General features: G+C 35.3%; 1 protein-coding gene across 1 annotated transcript; it reads left to right on the top strand.

Moving 5' to 3' along the window:
- The first annotated feature begins 2,082 nt into the window (after positions 1 to 2,082).
- On the top strand, positions 2,083 to 12,562 carry LOC100369428 (clusterin-associated protein 1-like). Its single transcript, XM_085502989.1, has 12 exons — positions 2,083 to 2,171; positions 3,582 to 3,693; positions 4,441 to 4,525; positions 4,659 to 4,835; positions 7,844 to 7,939; positions 8,798 to 8,881; positions 9,734 to 9,867; positions 10,368 to 10,425; positions 10,795 to 10,878; positions 11,072 to 11,276; positions 11,836 to 11,915; positions 12,239 to 12,562. Exons 1-12 carry the CDS (start codon positions 2,150 to 2,152, stop codon positions 12,386 to 12,388), a joined length of 1,287 nt encoding a protein of 428 aa, XP_085359115.1. The 5' UTR covers positions 2,083 to 2,149; the 3' UTR covers positions 12,389 to 12,562.
- Positions 12,563 to 21,551: the final 8,989 nt, after the last annotated feature.

The following is a 21,551-nucleotide window of genomic DNA, read 5'->3' as shown; positions in this document are numbered from 1 at the left end:
AAACAAATTCATGACAGTACAAGCAGTAATGTGAGGAATACCAGTATGATCGATGTATGACGTCGCCCTGACAGTATGTATGGCAGTAAATTCAATTGAACGAAAAAGCGATCACACTCACCACAATCTAATGATATAAATCATTTAAATTACGGCCTCTCTCTTTTTGGAATATGTGGTGGCCCTGAAAAGGGCCGTTTAGTTTGGTTGCTATGAAGCCACTAATCAAGCTCGATCACTTCATTGTGATCTTCTTGGTGGTCGAGATTCCACAGGGTCTGCAATGCCTCACGGCGGCGGGAAGCATTTGACAGAATTTCGTAAACGATGCGGAATATATTCGAAAATATTGAATGTATATTATTTTTTCTCGGATCATGTCATCCAAGATCTCGAGACGCGATTTGCTGATCATCACTGTGATCTGATAGCTGCACAAGCACTTTTACCATGATGCAACATTGGTCAGCTCACATCAACCCATGTGACTTCAATTAACAAATACTATGGGAAATTTTTGCAAAAGGATGATTTTTTGAATATTGAAATTGAGAAGTGGATAACAAAGTTCAGTGTTACGCCAATTGAGCAAAGGCCCAAGGATGCTGCTTAATCTCTTGCTGTTTGTGATGTAAACTATTTCCCAGCCATCCACAGAATTCTCACAATATTCTTTACAACACCTGTCGGAAGCGTGTCATGTGAACGTTCTTTTTCTGCAATTCGGCGGGTGAAGTTATGGGCACGATCTAGCGTGGCTCAAGACAGACTCAGTGCTCTTGCAATGTTACTAGTACACCGAGGCACAGACATCATTCCTTCCCCAAAAGTGATTTATTCAAGGAGATAAATTAATATGCTATCGCCAAAGTTGTAAACATAAACTATGTATTGTACAACTATCAATTGTATTAATCAGTCCTATACATTACATTAATGTTGCTCCTATATGAAGATAGAACAAAAGTGTTTTGTATATATTCATGAAATATATCAAGATGATTTTATTGTTAAAAATAGTAGATATACCCCCATAGCCATTAACTTATGGCGCAACACCTCTACGCCTTTATACATTTATAAGCAACTTAAAAAAATACATTTGCTGCCCCCTAGTGAAAAAAAGCTGTTATAAATACTTCTAAATTTCAACTAATCAACCAGTCAATCGACGAGCACAACAACGTCAATTGAAAACATTCCAATTTTATTCAATCGGCCAATAGACATCTATCATTTCTGTTTGAATTGTGAAATTTATAAATATTTATAAAAGATTAAGGGAATACTTTCGTTGCGCCGAAAGTATAGCAAAGCAAAAATATCTGCAATATCTGACATGTAAATCTTTTGTGACAGAAAGTTAAAAGTCTTAAGACTTATTATAGAAATAAACCTAATCGAAAGCGGCTCTTCATTTCCCTTTCATGAAAACTGAAGAAATCAAATAGATGGGACGGGTTTCGTAGTTACAGCTCCCCAGATACCGACCGTTAACACGAAACAAATAAGATAAGAAATCATTCTCGTAAACGATGAGCAACCTTTTTTATTGAAACACATTAAGGATTGACCTTTTAAATTTAGGGGGACTCTTCTCACGTACACATGTATACAGAACTTTGTGTGTACACGTTGCTATTTCCGTGTCACGTGTTAAAGAACTCTCAGACTTGTAAATATGTAAATAGTAGCTGTTTTAGTACAAAGTGTGACCATTACATGTTTCATTGCGAAGGATATTTTATCTGACCGATGCTGTGCCCGCCGTTTACAAAAACGTTTTTTTACTAAAAGGTCGGTCATTTGAAATTATTGGAGGAGGGTTGAAAATGTTGCATGTTTGCGCAATAAAATAAAAAAATTAAAATTTACACCGCGAAAAAAGCGAACAAAAATGCACAGTTCCATCCACCAACCCTAATGTTATTCATGTCAGTCATGTACATGTATTTTCGCATGTGTTATTAATACATTCTCAAGTGCTTGATTTGCTTGCAATCCAGTCTCTATTTATTTGAGCCATCAGATATAATCACGTGTACAGCCAAACCAATCAGAATTCGCGTTAGATGTTCTGTTGTTCGTTGCTCACCCAACACTGCGCATGCGTGCATTCTTTTTCGGGAGCTAGAGCGAGCTTGTCAAGATGTCGTACAGAGATTTGCGAAGTAAGTAAAAAAACATGTTGTCGGTCTGTAATCGAACCTATTCCCCATCTAAACAGTGATATGACAAGACCATGGATATCTAGTATTGTCAAAAAGCCGCCTAGGTTCTAATATGTAGTGCAGTTTTGTCGGCATCTAGTACAGGTCGTTGGTGTTTACGTTTTGTGTGTATGTGACAGTGACCGGCGACGGTGTGTACGCGTTAGATTCACACTAAATCTCCAAAATTTTTAGGAATTACATTACTGTGATATTCAAAGACATTCAAAAACATGTGTATTATTTTCTAAATCGTTGTTATCAGTTTATGTATCTGACTATATCTTATTATTATAAACATGGTATTGTTGATATGCATTGGGGTGGGGGTGTCTATCTACCTTCAATGGGGCTTCATCTTCAGTCAGGGCCTGGGCATACCAACGTAATAGTACGTCCATGGTCGGGGTGAGTACACTAATTTAAAATTAACTTGGTGAATTAAATTAATTTAATAATTAAATTATGATATACCATTTTATATAAAATATAATTAATTTAAACTATAATCAATGTTCTATACCTTGCTACATGTATATACTAACTATAAATTTTACAGACACCCAAACTACCTGTAAGTTATAAAACATGTCCACTGTGTAAAAATAACAATGTGGAATCTGAGTACCATTTTGTTATTGAATGTGAAATGCTTACAACAATTAAAGAAAAATATTCCAGAAAATCTCATCACTTTAAGCATTTCATGACACTAAAGTACTATTAAGAAATTCTACTTTATTCTGGACCCTCTATATAATATAGTTGTATGTGTTTGTAGTTCATACATATCTCAAATGTACAGTCTGAGAAATTCATTCATAGCAGCTATGTTCTTTATCGTTGTTAATACCCGTACCTCTTTCACAAGAATGGCAAGGTAAATAAACAAAATAAATACACAGACGGTATTTACAACATATTTACTTTATTTTCTATGTACATTTTTTTGTTTACACAAAATTTGAATTATGCGATGGCACAATTGACAGAAATGATAATTGACAATTTTTGTGTAAATTTGAAGAATTTTGACTTGGCAGATATGTCGACTATTATCAGTCATGAATGTACATTGATGTTAAAGTGGTTTGTAAGAAGGATTTGCAAGTACATAGAATTAAACTTTCAGACATTTTGATGTCAGTGATCAAAAATATTCCAGTATTCATGTACCAGAAAGGAAGAAGGTGTTTCTGGAGGTTTTAAGGACTACCGGTATGTTGTCACTCAAAATAATAGCAGTGAATAACTGTTCCGTATGTAATGTTATTTTGACCATCGACTCACCTCCGTCATTTCACTAAAATGCATGTGGATTGCTGTTTTACATTCTTATGCAAGTACTAATACATATGGATTTGTTTGTAGATTTCACTGAGATGATGAGAGCTTTGGGGTATCCACGCCTCATCTCAATGGAGAATTTCCGAACTCCTAATTTTCCACTTGTGGCAGAGGTTTTAATGTGGCTTGTTAGAAGGTAAGGTAATAACACTGCCACACATTAGACATTATTAATATTTGTAGCTCTACCAAGGTAAAGACTTTAGCATGGTGGTTAATTTACATAGTAATACTGCTAACTAACTTGCATAATCATTTTGCTACAATAAAAATAGTCTCTATTGTTTTATAAAAGTTCTGGCATACCATTTCAGTGACCAAACTTAGTAAAACCACCACACTTATTTGTCTGAAAAGCTGAAATGATAGGATGTTAAAACTGGAACTATTACTGATATCACATGAATAAAAATATATTTCACTGCATTGTGAATTGTACATGTATACACAAAAGTTTACACGAAATTATTCAAACAACTACGTACATCATGTAGTATGCTCCCCGCGATTCTACTCACTGAATAAAAATCGGAAAATGACCCTTTTCGGCCAACTGGAATGTGAATGTCTGATAAAAATGTTGCTCATTGATCGGCACTACCTCACGATCTGCTGTGACATTGCCTATAATTTGTTTTGTTAACCGTGACACACAGATCTACTTTTGGTATAGCAGCAGAAAACTAAATTATTATTATAAACCTTGGGTGCGAATGACCAGTCAACCAGACACAACAGGCAAACATGTACAAGTGAAACCTTCTATATGTACCATGTTTATTATATTCAATTGTTGGCAGACTTTAGAAATATTGAAACTCTTGTAGTATCATGTTTTGTGTACAAATAAATGTTTATATGCTGAATTATTATTTATTTACAGATATGACCCCAATACAGATTTACCCATGGATACCGATACAGAACAAGATAGAGTTATATTTATTAAAGCTGTGGCACAGTTCATGGTTAGTTTTCTACGTCACTCCATTGGGGGATACATGTATATACACATGTTTCTGATTACTTTCATGTATCGTCAGCGATGCTCTTAAATCAGCAAACATCAATATGACGTGGTCTAATTTTGTTTCTTTTTAGGCTGTAAAAGCGCATATAAAACTGAACACCAAGAAGTTATACATGGCGGATGGATATGCTGTCAAGGAATTGTTAAAAGTAACGTCAGTTCTGTATAACGCAATGAAGAGTAATAGTACCGCTGATAACGACGATGAGGAGTCAAGCTCATCTATGTCATTTGATATTTCATCAAGAGTAAGTCAGTCATTTTTTCACCAAGTCAGTACAAGGTGTGTTTTGTTAGTCTACAATATCACATCCAGAAACTTGATTTACTCGTTCCTTCCATGAGTGCTTAATGGAAGATAGCTATTAATATGTCTAAGTAAAATAGTATTTTCCTTTCTATATTATCTGTGTTTGTCTACCGCTCCCTTTCATACATTACATTAACGAATCAGAGAATCGGAATCAGTGAACTTCCGGTCAAACCCTGATGACAGCTACCGTAAAAATTCGATTAATTCGCGATCCCTATTAATTCGCGCACCCATTTTATTTTCGAACCCTAATTTTTAAATGTATCCTTTTAATTCGCGGCGTTCAAAAACATGTTTAAAATTGTATCCTATTAATTCGCGGCGTTCAAAAACATGTTTAAAATTGTATCCTATTAATTCGCGGCGTTCAAAAACATGTTTAAAATTGTATCCTATTAATTTGTGGCGTTCAAAAACATGTTTAAAATTGTATCCTATTAATTCGCGGCGTTCAAAAACATGTTTAAAATTGTATCCTATTAATTCGCGGCGTTCAAAAACATGTTTAAAATTGTATCCTATTAATTCGCGGCGTTCAAAAACATGTTTAAAATTGTATCCTATTAATTCGCGGCGTTCAAAAACATGTTTAAAATTGTATCCTATTAATTCGCGGCGTTCAAAAACATGTTTAAAATTGTATCCTATTAATTCGCGGCGTTCAAAAACATGTTTAAAATTGTATCCTATTAATTCGCGGCGTTCAAAAACATGTTTAAAATTGTATCCTATTAATTCGCGGCGTTCAAAAACATGTTTAAAATTGTATCCTATTAATTCGCGGCGTTCAAAAACATGTTTAAAATTGTATCCTATTAATTCGCGGGCCAGAATAAAGTGGATAACTCAGAATATATTGCATGAAGACATTAAAAATATACATTTTGTTTGAGTTTTTATGTTATCAGTACTTGGTGTAGCCGCAATTGTAGATGATCTCTGTCATCAGAGCCTTTCGTTTAGCAAGCAGTTTAGGTTCGATAAGGATTTGACCTGAAAAAAATCATTCCCCCACGACACTACAGATGTTGGGCAAGATTATTACTTAGTCGATAAATATTCATCGGTCAGCACATCGATTACGAATTCCCGTGACGGAAAGCTTTTTGGGCTTTGGATGGCTTTTTCGTCGCTGGTCCACAGGGTTGCATCGACCATGTGTTCGCCATTATTCTATTACGTCATTTAAGTGAACCGCCCTATGGTACGTAAATTGACGTTTTTGATTGGTCGGGTGATTGACCTCGTGTCACATTTTCATTATACCGGATTCGGTGAAAAACACAAAGTTAAGCGGTCATGTACGTTCTATAAATCTAACCTTGCACACATAATCTTGTACTGACATGTTTTTTGTCCAAGAAAGACATTCCCTTTCATTTAACCCCCAGTTAACTCTTCGCGTCCATGGTATTTGTAAGAGTTGAAAGATTTTTTGAACAAATGACAAGTAACTATATTGATTTGCGTCAAGCTGGGTGGCTCGAATTTAAATATCAGTGAACTCTGGAGGTCATTGCCCAATGCCGCACGTAATTCAAACGCGTGGTTATTAGAGTTCAGTCGAAATGTACGTGAATGATGCGATCGAAGTGTGCTGCCCAGAGTTTATTATATTATAGTAAAATTTAATTTGACCTATGGTATGTTTATGTTTGCGTAATTATTACGAATGTAACGCATTATCAAGTCAGTTATATTGAAATATTCACAGACCCAATACTCTGGGTCAGTGCCCTAACAATAGTTAAAAAGAACTAATTATCATGAAAGCAATACATTAAGAAGTTGAAATATTCAGAGCCGGTACAATATTGTAAACACATTTGCATAATTAGAAAAGCAGTACACTAAGTAAACGACATTAATATATTCAAAGCCAGTACAGAGTTGCATGCAAGTTGCTTAATTACAGTACCTTCGGATATAATAACAATTTTACTAGATTGACGCGCGGGGCACGAAAGAAAAAGGTTGCTAAGGTATCGCGCCAGTTCAGTGCGTGACTTGGGGTCAAACTTCGGTCAACACACACTTGTTGTCAGCATCGCCGCGCAGCAAGTTTCGCAAAGAAGTACTTGAAGTTCAATTGGTCCCAAAATGATGTCACTGATCAATCAGTTGTCGCAGCGTGTGTTGTGTCATGTCCATGATGCACCCTGTGTCGACTTTGGCTTGCTTTTCCTTCTTAGTGCATGTTCTTGTTCACGTAAAATGCGACCTCTCACCAATTTATTAAATAAAACACTTTGAATTTATACTTTGTATGATTATATTTGGTCAACGCGAAACATTATTTTTTCTAAACATTTTCTGAGACTATTTTTATCAACGCAGGGTTATTTTTCCAGACAAGATGGGCTTCGTAATATCTGCCATAACATCGCCCGGGCAATGCCTAGAAAAATAAAAAAAAGGCAGTGCAGCCAGACGGCTACTTTGTAGCCACGTGTTCATTGTTTGTTTGTGTTTCATTTCAAGTGTAACGTGGTGCCTGTTCTCTGCCCAACTATACGCCATGAATGCCGCTAGCCACGAGTCTCAGAGGCACTAAAAAAACGTCCTGTAATCGTGTTCATTGGAAAACAAAAGAAATCACTAATAAATTTATGAAAACAGCTCTTTTTTGAATCGATCTAAAAGTACTCTTTTAATTCGCGCACCAAAAACCAATAATTCCCGTTTTGACGCTATTAATTCGTGCACTTGAAAAAATAATTATTTTTACTACCACGAATTAATCAAGTTTTTACGGTAGATTTGTTTTTATTATTATAGGATGCTTACGCACATAATCATTCCATATTTGGAATTCACATTTTCTTATATGATAGGATGAAAATACCCCTATAAAATACCGCAAAATTAGGGCACGCTGTAACTTATGGCGTTACGGTGACAGATGTATAATAATGTGTGTTATTCTGTGATTTTTTCTTTCAGATATCTGATTTGAAAGCAACAAGACAGTTAGCATCTGAGATAACCAGTAAAGGCGCCTCTTTGTATGACTTACTGGGTAAAGAAGTGGAACTCAGGGTATGTTTATTATGCTATTGTTTATAAGTATACAGAAGACAAAACAAAACAAAACATTCCATCGATCACCAGTGGCGTACTGTAAAATACTTTATTTTTGCTTGGAATTAATTTTCGCTGAAGAAATGATTCAGCAAAAATAAAATCCAGCGAATATACCTTGTTTCCTATAAATTCTTTTAAATTCAACTCGTAAAAAATCAGTGAAAATAAATTCCACACAAAACACACAAAAAATCTTTTCTGTGAAAATTAATTCCAGCTAAAATAAAATATTTTACAGTATACTGGTTATTGCATCACATTCTTACCTGGGGTTGCCCTGAGTGAGTGTGCCACAGCCATTGAACGTTTAAAGCCACTGGCCAGGATTCATTCATTCACTCACTAACAAATTTTGCTTTTCGGGAAGCATGGTTGAGGTCTACAGGTGCTTGTATTCAATCAGGTCTGGTTTGTCATATTGCCATTGTGATAGGAAGATGGTTCCATGTCTGGAACTGTTATGTAGCACAAAAATATTTAAAAAACAGACCCCCCTCCCCCTCCTAAATTTAAATTTTCAGAAAGAAGAAAATTATTTTTAACCAAAAAAGACATTTTTTCAAACTAGTATTCAACAGAAGCAGATTACTTGCAATAATGTAGATGCTTCTGGGATTGTCAATAGATGGGCACTACTAGTCACAAGCTTTTGTCTTGACCTGGCTTAGACAGTCTGCATACAATCTGTATCAGTGTTCTATAAGTCTGACTCGTTTTCAGTCTGCCTTGTTGTACCAGTAATAATACATCAAATGTATGTAAAACATTGCAATTGTTTTCTCAAAGTAAAACAAATTCTTTTTCTTGTAACAGGAAGCAAGGACGACTGCTATCAACAGGCCACTAGAAATTAATGAAATAGAAAGAGGACTAAGGGGAAGTATAAAAGCTGTTGAGGTAAATATTGAATAGTGTTACTATGTTCCTCAAATACAAGTGTGTGTACGTGTGTGTGTGTGTGTGTGTGTGTGTGTGTACTTGGATTGCTATATGTTGCGAGGACAAAAATACAGATATATAGCTACTTCCGAGGACATACACACCTTTCGAGGACCTTTTTCATAGTCCTCGGAAAACATAATTTATATTAATAGTTAATTCGATTATTAATACGTTTTGCGTAGCTTAGGTTTAGTATCGGGGGAAGGTATGGTTCACGTTATATTAATATTAATATAATTGTACCATACCTTACCCCGATACTAAACCTAAGCTTCGCAAACATTTCTATGTTCAGTCACGGGATATTCAACTCTTGTTTAATTAAACTTAATTAAAATGCAATTCTCCATTGTATTGCATTGTAATTGAGTTTAATTAAACTCCAATTAAAACGCAACCCTATATAGGAACGCGTTTTAATCGAGTTCATATCGCAACTATATTAAAAGTTAATTCAACTATATTAAAAGTTAATCCAATGAAGTCCTCGGAACATATAGCAATACAAGTATGTGTGTGTGTGTGTGTGTGTGTGTGTGTGTGTGTGTGTGTGTGTGTGTGTGTGTGTGTGTGTGTGTGTGTGTGTGTGTGTGTGTGTGTGTGAAATCTGCAACTAATTGAGTTGAAGCTCAATTTTCCAGTGACCTGTCATCAACTGGATTTACATTGCAATGTTGTTTTCATACTACTAGGACTGGATTTCTTGAAATTCTGACTCTGACTTCTTTATATAAAATTTGAGATAATCAATGACTTTATGCTAGGTTTCCTTACAACAGAAATGTTTATATTGTGATATTCTTTCAGCAACAAACAAAGAAGACACAACTGATGTTAGACAATGTTGCGTCTGATGAAGCCAATCTGGAAGCCAAGATTGAGAAAAAGAGAAGTGAGCTTGAGAGAAATCAAAAACGATTGAGAACACTGCAAAGTGTCAGGTATTTTTTTTGTAGTAAATATATCCCAATTTATAGAAATATCAAAATATCTCAGACATTTTATGGAACTTTAGGGAACAGTATTACTTTATTTCCTACTTGAGAGAAACTATTTTAACGGAAACCAGACCAGAACTTTTGCCACACCAAATGTCTTTGCATCAACTTATTTGCTGTATAAGAAGCACATCTCCAATAGAGTAGAAACCAAAAATTACATCACGGAAATATTTTGACCATAGACTCACCTCTGTCTTTTACATAAGCACACTTTAGTCGTTGTTGAAATTATCCTAGCGTTACTAGGGGGGGGGGTCATACTGAATCCCACACAACGTAGTACTTTACTTCATGCTTGGACATGCATATTACATAGGATGACAGGCACAAATTTCGGTTTGAATTTCCACATCTCATGGTGTTTGATTTCGATGCTATGCAACGTTAACAAGACAAAACAGTAGCTGTGATTTTATCTTTTCTTGTGGTTGTTTTTTCAGACCCGCTTTTATGGACGAATATGAAAAATTAGAAAGTGATTTGGAAAAACAATATGAGGTACAGTATAAATTATGATGTGTACTTTGTCTAGTGTTTCTTATTGTTTGTTTTAGTTTTAGAGTACCTCTCATTTATTGGACATGGGTGCGCATGTAACTATATTCAGAAATACAAAGAATGAAAGGAAATCATTTGCTTGTGAAATGAATATGACGCACATTTTCTAAATTAAGGAAGATGTCCATACATTTGAATGTGTCTGTAACTGCTTGTTAAACATATCTCTCACAGGTTTATATGGAACACTCAAGTCTGTTTTTTTTGGCCAAATATATGATTTATTGTGCTAATAACTTCATAATGATAATAACCTTACTTTCGCATTTTACTTTACTAATTTATACAATTTTTTGACAAATTACTTAGATTTACATAGAAAGATATCGTAATTTAACCTACTTAGAACAACAAGTGGATGAATACAACAGAGTTGAACAAGATAAATTTGAGGTAAGATTCTTATGTTTCATCATCAAAATTTTTGCAAATTCCTGGTGTGTCATGTGACAGTGTAGGTCACTTTAGTATGGGGTATGAAGAATGAATCTATGATATATTAATAAGAGATCTCTGTGCATTGTTATTGAACGAAGATTTGACACAAAACTGACATGTGGTATGATGTGGTTGTACTGTTTGCTAGGAAACTGAATCATCACTGAAGCGGATGCAGAATAAACTGAAAGAAGAAGAGAAACAACTACAGATGGGTGGAACTGATGAATTTGGCGCTGGTGAGGATGACTTTGCTGGCTTAGATGTGGAAGATGACGATGATTATGGAATTAGTGACAGCGCAAGTGATGATGAAATAATGGCCAATACAAGGAAAGTTACCAGGCCGCAAGGTAGGTGTAATGTAACAGTGAATACAGTAATCTGTTTGTAATCTTTGAGTGAGATTTATACTTGGCACAGATTGTTTGGTCGTTATTCCATGTGATCTGGAAGAAAATTGTATTGCTTATCACATGCTTACTTCGCTGATATATCAGAAATGATTCTCTTCTCCAAACAAAATGGGTTTTCGTTTTTGTTGAACTTTGACAGTTTGAGAACACCACTAAACTACATGTATTGTGAATTCAATTTTGTACTAATAAGATGCTTAGTTTACCCTAATTGATGGATGCCGTTACATTATCATTCCTTGATATGTAGTAGGAATACAATATATTACAACTGATCACTGGGAATTATTCTATCAGCCATTTAAGAAATTATTTAAAGATTATTGTCCTTATTATGCAAATTTCATGAAATTCATTGTTTATATGAATTATCCTATTTACAACTTTACCATGACTAACAAACTACTATGTGTATTGTGCATGGAGAACTGTGCAATAAATTCAAGTGTGTGTAGTTAGTGATGTGTAAATAAAACTTTTTGTATTTCTTGGTTAGCTGGCTCTGGAGAAAGGAAGAAGGTTCTCTTTGGAAGTATGGGTGGTGGTGAAGATGACGATGATGATGACGATGATGATGTTAGTATAATTTAATTTGCATATGGCATAATATAATATACAAATAGTTACCTATGTGGAGGTCAATATTCCGTTTTGATGACCCAAAGATGAAATTATTGATTGAGGTACTACCAAACTGGTTCATCCCTTTTCGTGTTCCAAACCCTCACACTCTAGGCTTGTACACTCTACCTGATTCAATCTCCTGTGTACAAGCATATAGGCTTGGTAAAAAGTTTCTCTTTGTGTCCTGGTATAGCCTACTGGCCGGCCTGTTGCAGCATTGGTCAACTCGAATAATCCATAATAATTAAATTAAATTCTTAATTATCTTTTTTTAGGATGATAGTGCTTCTGATTTGTCTGGTGAAAGTTTAGATGATGACGATCTCCTGGATGATGATGGAGATAGTGATGATTTAGAAATTGATGTCGACAGAAGAAGAGAAATCAGAAAAGATGAACTAAATGACAGTGATAATGATTTCTAGAATGCTTACTTGATGTCAATAATCAATGGAAGTTTATTTATTTATATTACTGTATAAAGAAATCGCAGATTTATTGGTTGTGATGAAAAAACTTGAATTTGGAGTTTATCATTCTTATTACACAGATCCTGTAATTGTTTTATTTGTTGCAATAAAAGCTGACATTTTCTGAAACTTTGCTGCCCGACTGAAATTCACCACATGTACAACATTGTTTGAAATTTTGCATTTTGCACAATTTGCATGGTACTGATATATGTGATCTGACATGGGTGTAATTAGATAATTTGTTTTAGTGACCCATTTCAAATTTGGGTAAAATGACACTGTCATCTATGTGAGTTCTGCTAGTGGACTGCCACATGTTGCGTGGGTGTATTGTCAAATGACGTTCATAAACTTGAATTAATAAATAAGTTTGGGTAGAACTGAAAACAAACTTTGCATACTTTAATAACATAGGTCCGTAACACACATAAAAAAGAAAGTTTGAGTCACCAGACATTAGTTTGAAGAAGTCCTTAATTGTCAAACATTCTAGTACTTTAGAAAAAAAAAGATATTCCTATCATTTTTATGATTTTCAAACAATGAAATATTTCTTTGTGATCTTTAATAAGATTTCTATGCGTCAAAGCTTGAATTCAGTTCCTGGCTCATTACAAATAAATTGAAGATGGTTTAGCTCATATTGGTTCAATGTTTTATATTGAGCAAATAAAATCTAATGCGTATCATTGAAACGCTTGATCTTCATATTGATATACAAGCCAAGCCAATCAAAATGATTAGATTTTAATACCTGGGTATTAATTGCTTGCTGAATACATTTGTATTCAGAAGGTTAAAGTGCAGTAGTTGTCGCGCTGCGCATGTGCGACATTTGTATTGATAAACATTGATTTTCCCACAATCCAATGTGCTCTTCAAATGGAAATCACAAGTATGAGGTTTGACCTGGGCGCAACTTGCACTAATTACCGCCGGTGACTCCTTCGATACCTTCCAATAACATGAAAATTAAAGCTTGGAAACGTCTCATTTTGTACTCGTTGATCTGCGCAACAGTCAAAGTCACCATCTTTGTTTATATGAGACCTGACCGACTACCGCGCTTTAACACAATTTTAGCTCCGCTGTCGACTTTGTCGAGCGGAGCTTATCATATGAGTGATTGTCCGTCGTCATTGTCCGGTGTCCGTCGTCAGTGTCAATGTTTTACTTTTTCAACTTCTTCTTGAAAACTACAAGCCTGAATGCTTTGATACTTGGTGTATATGTACCTTGGGTAGACCTCTCTCAGATTTGTTCATTTCATGATCATATCTTCAATTCTCTAATTTTGGTGAATATTTTTGTCATTTTTGGTAAAAAGTGATATTTTCGACTTGTTAAAAACCGCAAGTCCAATTGCTTTGATATTACATATATAGGTACTACATGTGGATTTCTCTCAGATTTGCTCATTTTGTAATGATATCTTCAATTCTCTAATTTTGGTAAATATTTTTGTCATTTTTGGTAAAAAGTGATATTTTCGACTTCTTGTTAAAAACCGCAAGTACAATTGCTTTGATATTACATATATAGGTACTACATGTGGATCTCTCTCAGATTTGTTCATTTTGTAATGATAGCTTTAATTCTCTAACTTTGGTGAATATTTTTGTCATTTTTGGTAAAAAGTGATATTTTCAACTTCTTGTTAAAAACGATAAGTCCAATTGCTTTGATATTACATATATACATACTACATATGAACCACTCTCAAATTTGTTCATTTCATGATGATATCTTCAATTCTCTAATTTTGATGAATGTTTTTGTCATATTTGGTAAAAAGTGATATTTTCGACTTCTTGTTAAAAACGATAAGTCCAATTGCTTTGATATTGCATATATAAATACTACATATGAACCACTCTCAAATTTGTTCATTTCATGATGATATCTTCAATTCTCTAATTTTGATGAATGTTTTTGTCATTTTTGGTAAAAAGTGATATTTTCTTCTTGTTAAAAACCACAATCATTTATGGTCAAAAATTATATTTTTGAATTCTTGTTGAAAACAGCAAGTCCCATTGCATTGATACTATGCATATTGTTCATTTTCTAATGATATCTTCTGTTCTTTAATTGAAATGTGCATTGCTAACAGCGGAGCTATCTCAGTCGAGAGGCTGCTTGTTTTCTGAATGCATTCACTTTTCTACTTTGCAAATGACTTACACATTTTTGGGACTAACAGTCCTTCATATTAAACAACTTTTGTGACTTTCTGGGTAGCTGTACTGGCTTTGCTTTTGTTTTATTGATGATACTGCTTATCAAACCACTTTTCTGACAAACCAACTTTTCCCACTTTGCATGTGTATTGTTCTCACAAACTGATTTATAGACTTTGTTGATGTTCTGGGTAACTTTCCTGACTTTCAAAGTAACTTTTTCAAACTAGGAAACCTAGGTCTTTCTCATTTTTTGAAGTTTAAGACAAATTTCCCAGTAACATTCAAAACAGTTTCATTGAATATGCAGTCAACTTTCTGGAACTAGCTTTTGCAATTTCGTCACAACTTCTTCAAAGTTCCAGATGTGATGTTCAGGAAAACTTTTCCAAGCTTCAAACACTTTTTTGAGACATTCCATGCAAATATTTTGTGTCAAAGAGTAAGTTCAGAAAAACAATTGCAATAATCTTGACATAGAGAGCGGCATACTCTTATAAGTAACATATTTTAGTTTCCTTTGCTTCAGAAGTGAACAATGATTACGCGTAAAACTTTTCAGCTTCGCAAACTATTCTTTGGACTTTTGTAATAACTTTTTTTAAATTTCAGTTTGATGTTAAAAACAATAACCCCACCTTCCAAAATCAATTTTCTGGCACCACAAAATCATCTTTGCAGATTTTCGCACAAACTTTCAAGGCATGTTCACGGACAACCTTTCTAACTTTCAAATTTCATTTACGGATTTTTCTAACTTTCAAGGCTACGAACATAAGGTATGACCTGTGTGCGTGTAAAAAGAGTAAGGAATCCTAACGGCACATCAAAGCTTATACGTTGTTTTGAATGTTTCAAAAATTACCTATGTGGTTAGCTGCACAGTTCCGTCCATGCTCAGACAGTCAAACAATAAGTAAATTAATTGGTTGTCTGAGGTTAATGTCACTGTTGTTGCACAGTGTTGAAAAGAGAAAGGCGCGCATTAAAACATCCAAATAGTCCCTGAATTCAATAGGTTCCGTTAAAAGCGGGAGAGGAAGCGCGGGATAGCATAGTCATTTGCTACAGATGACAAAAATCACAAGTCTTCACATGTATTCTTAAGATAATCGAACATTAACAGCATGGGTTTTTAAGTCTACCAGTGAGGGCGCAACAATTCACGCTGCTAGTCACGGTCGTGACAGGCTGACCAAAACGTGAGAAAACAAGCCATGACTGGCACAGTCCCCGTTAGTTATCAAATTTAAGATATATAGTTTTGTTTATAGTAATATAGCTGGAATATAATCATGTCAGGAATATGATTTTTTTAACATTAAAATGATTGACATTTGTATCTGATCGTCAAACAAGCACTTGTCTATATTGAGAGATATTGCTCTGGAACAGCATTCAAAATCAGCCATTTTGAATACATGTATATATATAACATGATGTATAACGATTATATAAAATTTGAATATAATCAGTCAAAACATTTAAGAGATATGGCTCTAGAAGCCCAATCATTAAAACAAAATGGCCACCAGTCAGCCATTTTGAATCCAATCTGAAAAATAAAATGACGAGCACCAGGAACCCGTAATGTCTAATTGCATGTACCAAGTTTGAACGAAATCCACCCATAAATGCTTGATATTTTATGATTTTTTTGCACAAAAATGACTACCATTCGGCCATTTTGAATAGGATAGTCAAACCAATATATCTGTTTATCTATGACATGATGTATAATAAATATTTAAAATTTGAAAATATTATCAGTAAAAACAAGTCGGAGATATGGGTCTAGAAGCCCATTCATTAAAACAAAATGATGTGCATCAAGAACCTGTAATGTCTAATTAATATATGTACCAAGTTTGAACGAAATCCATCCATAAATGCCAGAAATGCTTGATATTTGATGATTGTTTAGCACAAAAAAGGCCACCATTTGGTCATTTTAAATAGGATCGTCAAACCAATATATCTGTCTATCTATGACATGATTTATAATGAATATTTAAAATTTGAACATAATCAGTGAAAGCAAGTCAGAGATATGGCACGAGAACCACATTCATTAATACAAAATGGCCGCCAGTCGGCCATTTTGAATCTTATCTGAAAAACAAAATTATTTGCATCAAGTTCCCATAATGTCTAATGTATATACCAAGTTTGAACAAAATCCATCTGTAAACAGCCGAAAAATGCTTGATTTTGATGATTTTTAGCACAAAAATGGCCGCCATTCGGCCATCTTGAATCAGATCGTAAAACAAAATGATGTGCTTCAAGGTCCTATAATGTCTAATGTATATACCAAGTTTGACAATCCATCTGTAAACAGCCGAGAAATGCTTGATTTTGATGATTTTTAGCACAAAAATGGTCGGTATTCGGCCATCTTGAATCAGATCGTGAAACAAATTGACGTGCATGTGTATAATATCATGTATGATGTATGTGTGAAGTTTGATTGTGATTGGTCCAGGCATTTCTAAGATACAGGTCCGGACGCACGCACAGACGCACGCACGCACGCACGGACACACGGAGGTCAAAACATAAGTCCCCGTTTTCGGACTGCGTCCGAACGGGGACTAAAAATGTGTACTAGCCCTGGGAACTAGCATTCAGTGATTCCGGTAGCTAATGTATGATATCCATGATGATTCATCATCTATTGTACATCATTTATAGACGATACATTTTACTTTATCGGATAAAAACCAATAAGAATGATGTAATATGTAATTTACAAGATTGGCGTGCGCACATTGATATTTGTATTACTCAAAACAATCTCTGGGTATCAGAAATATGTTATACGACGTTTGATCTTGACCATTCTGTTCCGTATTAGATGCTAACAGATTTGACATACAACGGTATTGTTAATTGGGGAATTGGTTAGTGTAATTCCAAATTATCATTTCCTGTATTTTTTGTTTCTCTACAAATCATGCCTTCTAGTGATGAAGTGAGCCTGTGGCGTCAACACGACGTGTGGGTCTAAGCAATTCGTTCATGTCATCAATTCGGTTTGATTTTGTAGGCGTTCGTTTTTATTAACAGGCGAATTCCTTACGTCCATTTAACATTGTTTCGTCACAGGAAGCACTGTCCCAGCACAAACCTGTGTCATATGACACCTTACTATCCGATTTTGGGACACCTTGTGCGATATGCGTCAGATCGGTGTAGAAGACGCCGACCTGCAGCGTCAATGTTCATTTACGCACGGTTACTTAGTAACCGTGATTTACTTGTTAGTAATCTAGTGCTTCCTCGCTAGAGGGCGCAATTTATAGGGACGATGTATAGGCGGCCTCATTTCCTCCCTTCAGCTATGATTTGCTTACTAGTATTACAGTCCCTCAACATAAGTATATACATTTTGTTGCAAAATCCAAAGAAGCTGTCACATGGATCGTGGAAAAAGCAAAAAACAGCCATTGTCAGTTGATGAAAAATAAAGAACAAAAAATCCGAATATTAAATTCTATGTGGGACCCGAATCAGGTCTCACGATCAGTAAACACGTACTCTTAGAAAGGACGCAGGTGGATTTATGTGTTACAGTTGAAGTTTATTGTCCCACACCGAGTAAAGTATGTATATAGCGTCTATACTTGCGATAGTGCCAGGAAACATCTCCTTAAACTGTCTTGTCAACAATTTTGAATAATTTTGGTAGTGATAACATTGAGAACTTATCGTTCTTGTCGCTAAAAACCATGACGTATACATTCTCAATATCAACGTGTCATATTTACTGTGTTTACACCCACAGAAACAATATTTCATACAATTTTCGCTTCAAAAAAATGCTAAATGCATTTGTCAATTCTTTATGTAAAGTTGTTATCAATCTTCTAAACTTCTCTGGTGTCGCATTTTTTCCACATGGCTTTCAAGCGTCTGGATCTTCCTGGGGATGCGTATTCGCTTGTTTTGTTTTGTTTTGTTTTGTTTTGTGTGTGTGTGTGTGTGTGTGTGTGTGTGTGTGTGTGTGTGTGTGTGTGTGTGTGTCGCACTGAGAATAAAAATAATGATCACAGTCATCGCACATGTGGTCCCATGTGACATGTATAACGCATGTAATATGCATTGTTTAAAAATCGAACGCGTTACTATGAGTGTTTATGGCTACAGGTAGTACATCGAATTTCACAAAGCCATGGATGTTTCTAAAAGAAATTTTATAAAACTATTTTCTCTCACATTTCATTCAAATTATCAGAAGAATTTTTCATTGGCGAGAGAAGACTTTATTTTGGTAACGCCTATTGTATCTCTATGTCTTTCCCTCGACTACGGTCGATTAGCGTGGCACACTGGGCCCCATCAATTGCACACACCGACAACGCTTCAAACTATTCGTTTGCAGAATTCGTTTTTTTTTACAAGCAGTATAATCACCACAGTTCGGCAGCGAATGCTTAAATTGTAAAACACATTTATTTTCAGGTAGCAGGGACATTGTTACGGCGGATCAAAGTACACGCTGATTATTGTGGATTTCTATACCGCGAGTATTCATTCACTAAAGGCATTGTGATTGGTTAAAGTTGTTTTTAACCGTCATTTGAAATTTATAAAAGGTTTATAATGTTTTATATAAAAACCGTTCAAGACTTTCTGAAATTGGGGGGGGGGTACGGTGTATGAAAATGTTCAAATATATTTTCCGTGTGTTTTGACGATGTCATTCTTTACTAAGAAGACGGCGGCTAGATCAGTATGCCTCGCGAACTACAACGAGTCCACTTTGATGGATGGAGCCATAAATAAACGTCCTCTACGGCTAGAGACACGGATGAATACGCTCTGTGTTTGAAAGCTCGTACCACTTCAGAAGATACCTTGAATACCTTCAAGGAAGAAAGATTTCAAAGGAATTCGGGTTTCACATGATTTTGCAACATGACGTATGCAATAGATTGGTAGTTTGTTGCTGCGGTTTGGGTGGTTTGTTGCCGTTGTGGATTTCATTTTCCCGCGAGGACGACTGAGTTGCGTGTAGTACGTGCACGTCATCTTCTACAAAATAAACTAGCTTATTTTCCCATATTCTTATAGCACTGTTATAGTCTAGAAAAAACACATACAAATGAATGCTTACTGCAGTGCTTCCAATGAAGCTAGCACAGTAACGCATATGCTGATATTATCCCAAACTTGACATGTTGGTTCTGTCATAGACATTTTTATACGTACCGCAGTTGCACGTCCCTTTTTTCTAAGGTCTATGATGCTGTGACCACTGTTCACAACGTTCACAGGTTATGGTTGAAATTGCGTATGTTGTTTTGAAATTGTTATATGTACCTAATTTATTATTTTTTAATTAATTTATTACCATATACACAATATATCACAATATATCACAGCTTTGAACGAAAAATACGTGACGCAACCATTCATTAAACAGGGCAATTGGTTGAATGCATCAGTGCCAGTGACAACGCCCACTAAACACAATTGCCGTTGTTGAAACTCAAATGCCATGCGTAGTTCCACGGGAATCTAAATGGTCTGCCCCGAGCTATCATGAGATCAGAACTTTTTTTTTTAATAACTTTTTTTTTAATTTTAATTTTACTGATATGGACAATCATAAATCGGCTTACTAAATATTTTTCTTTATTCAGCTTTTAATACACGTGGTGAGTTATATATTGCGATTAGTATTTACACTAAGATCAAGTATTTTGTTATTCTCGATCGCAATGGCATGTGACTGTGATATTCACAGTAAAAAATAGTGTTCCACGGTTATGCGTGCATGATTGTATTCACGGGCGAAACGACACACTACTCGTTCGGCAGACGGGCCACGTGAGCCATAGACCTTAGAAAACACCATCCATCAAAGCATGGAGGTAAAAGACAGTTGTAATCCCCTACCCTTGTAGGGATTGACAACGAAGCAATTCCAACACTAAGTTACACTCCCCCCTGTTTCTTCAGCCAATTGTGGCTACTAGGGAGTAGCTACGCAAAATATGCCAAGTTAGAATAGAATACCGGTATTATATTTTATCAAAACTGAACAGTTCATTCTTTTGATACGAGTGAAACTAAAAAATGTGATAGTAACAGTTTTTATTTCACTGTGAAAACGGGGCAGGGAACAAAAAGAAACTGTTTCTCTACATGGAAACGCAACTGTCTACAAGTAAGCAATAGCCTGACAAATTATGCGCCATTATAACACGTGATCACAGTCTCTTGTGGAGGGACTAATCCACCTATAGCCGAATCCACTCGTTATACTGCGAATATCGGCAAAGCATAACTTACCAAACACCCAAAAAAGCGTAACAAGGTAACAACTAACACCGTTTCCGATGTTAATCTGCCAGTTATATAAATTAATGGGATTAGCGATACTGGAAAATATAACACACGTTGCACACATTCATCGTTCACGGTACGCCACAAGCATACAAACGCAGAATTTGATATGTCGAAAAAAACAAGCTGCTCCCTGATTGGTCTGACCGTTATGTGTTAGGATTCGATAGCCAATCAGGCACAATGTTTCAAGTAGCTTCGCATTTACTCCGTCTGCGTACTGTGATGTATCTAATACTACCGAGTAAATCTTCTGATAGAAACTTCCTATTAGTTAGCGACAAAAATGCACTTATTTTATCATGATCGCCAGTGCGGTTTCGACAACCATCATATACGCACTTTCGGTCATACTAGTATATTACCTCTGTGGATTTGTGTCTATTCCACATTGGGCGACCGCCCAACGTGGTTTTTTATCAATATTGTATTCGTATACCACATTCAAATATGCTATCAATTCTTTTACATTATGTATTTTATACTTTGCCCAAAAAAGTCACCTTTGTTTTCAGTCAGCAGTCAGCACATAACTATAAGATACGATAAGATAAGATAATTCTTTATCACAACCTTATAGA

The sequence above is a fragment of the Saccoglossus kowalevskii genome, chromosome 8 (assembly GCF_978046115.1).
Source record: "Saccoglossus kowalevskii chromosome 8, keSacKowa6.1, whole genome shotgun sequence".
In the NCBI taxonomy this organism is placed as follows: Eukaryota; Metazoa; Hemichordata; class Enteropneusta; family Harrimaniidae; genus Saccoglossus; species Saccoglossus kowalevskii.
The sequence above is the reverse complement of the archived record's forward strand: the minus strand, read 5'-3'. Positions and strand labels throughout refer to the sequence as shown.

Coding starts and splice junctions, on each gene's coding strand:
- LOC100369428 (XM_085502989.1), top strand. CDS start 2,150: ATGTCGTACAGAGATTTGCGAA. Junction 11,277..11,835: donor GAAAGTTACCAGGCCGCAAG/GTAGGTGTAATG, acceptor TTTCTTGGTTAG/CTGGCTCTGGAGAAAGGAAG. Junction 11,916..12,238: donor ATGATGATGACGATGATGAT/GTTAGTATAATT, acceptor ATCTTTTTTTAG/GATGATAGTGCTTCTGATTT.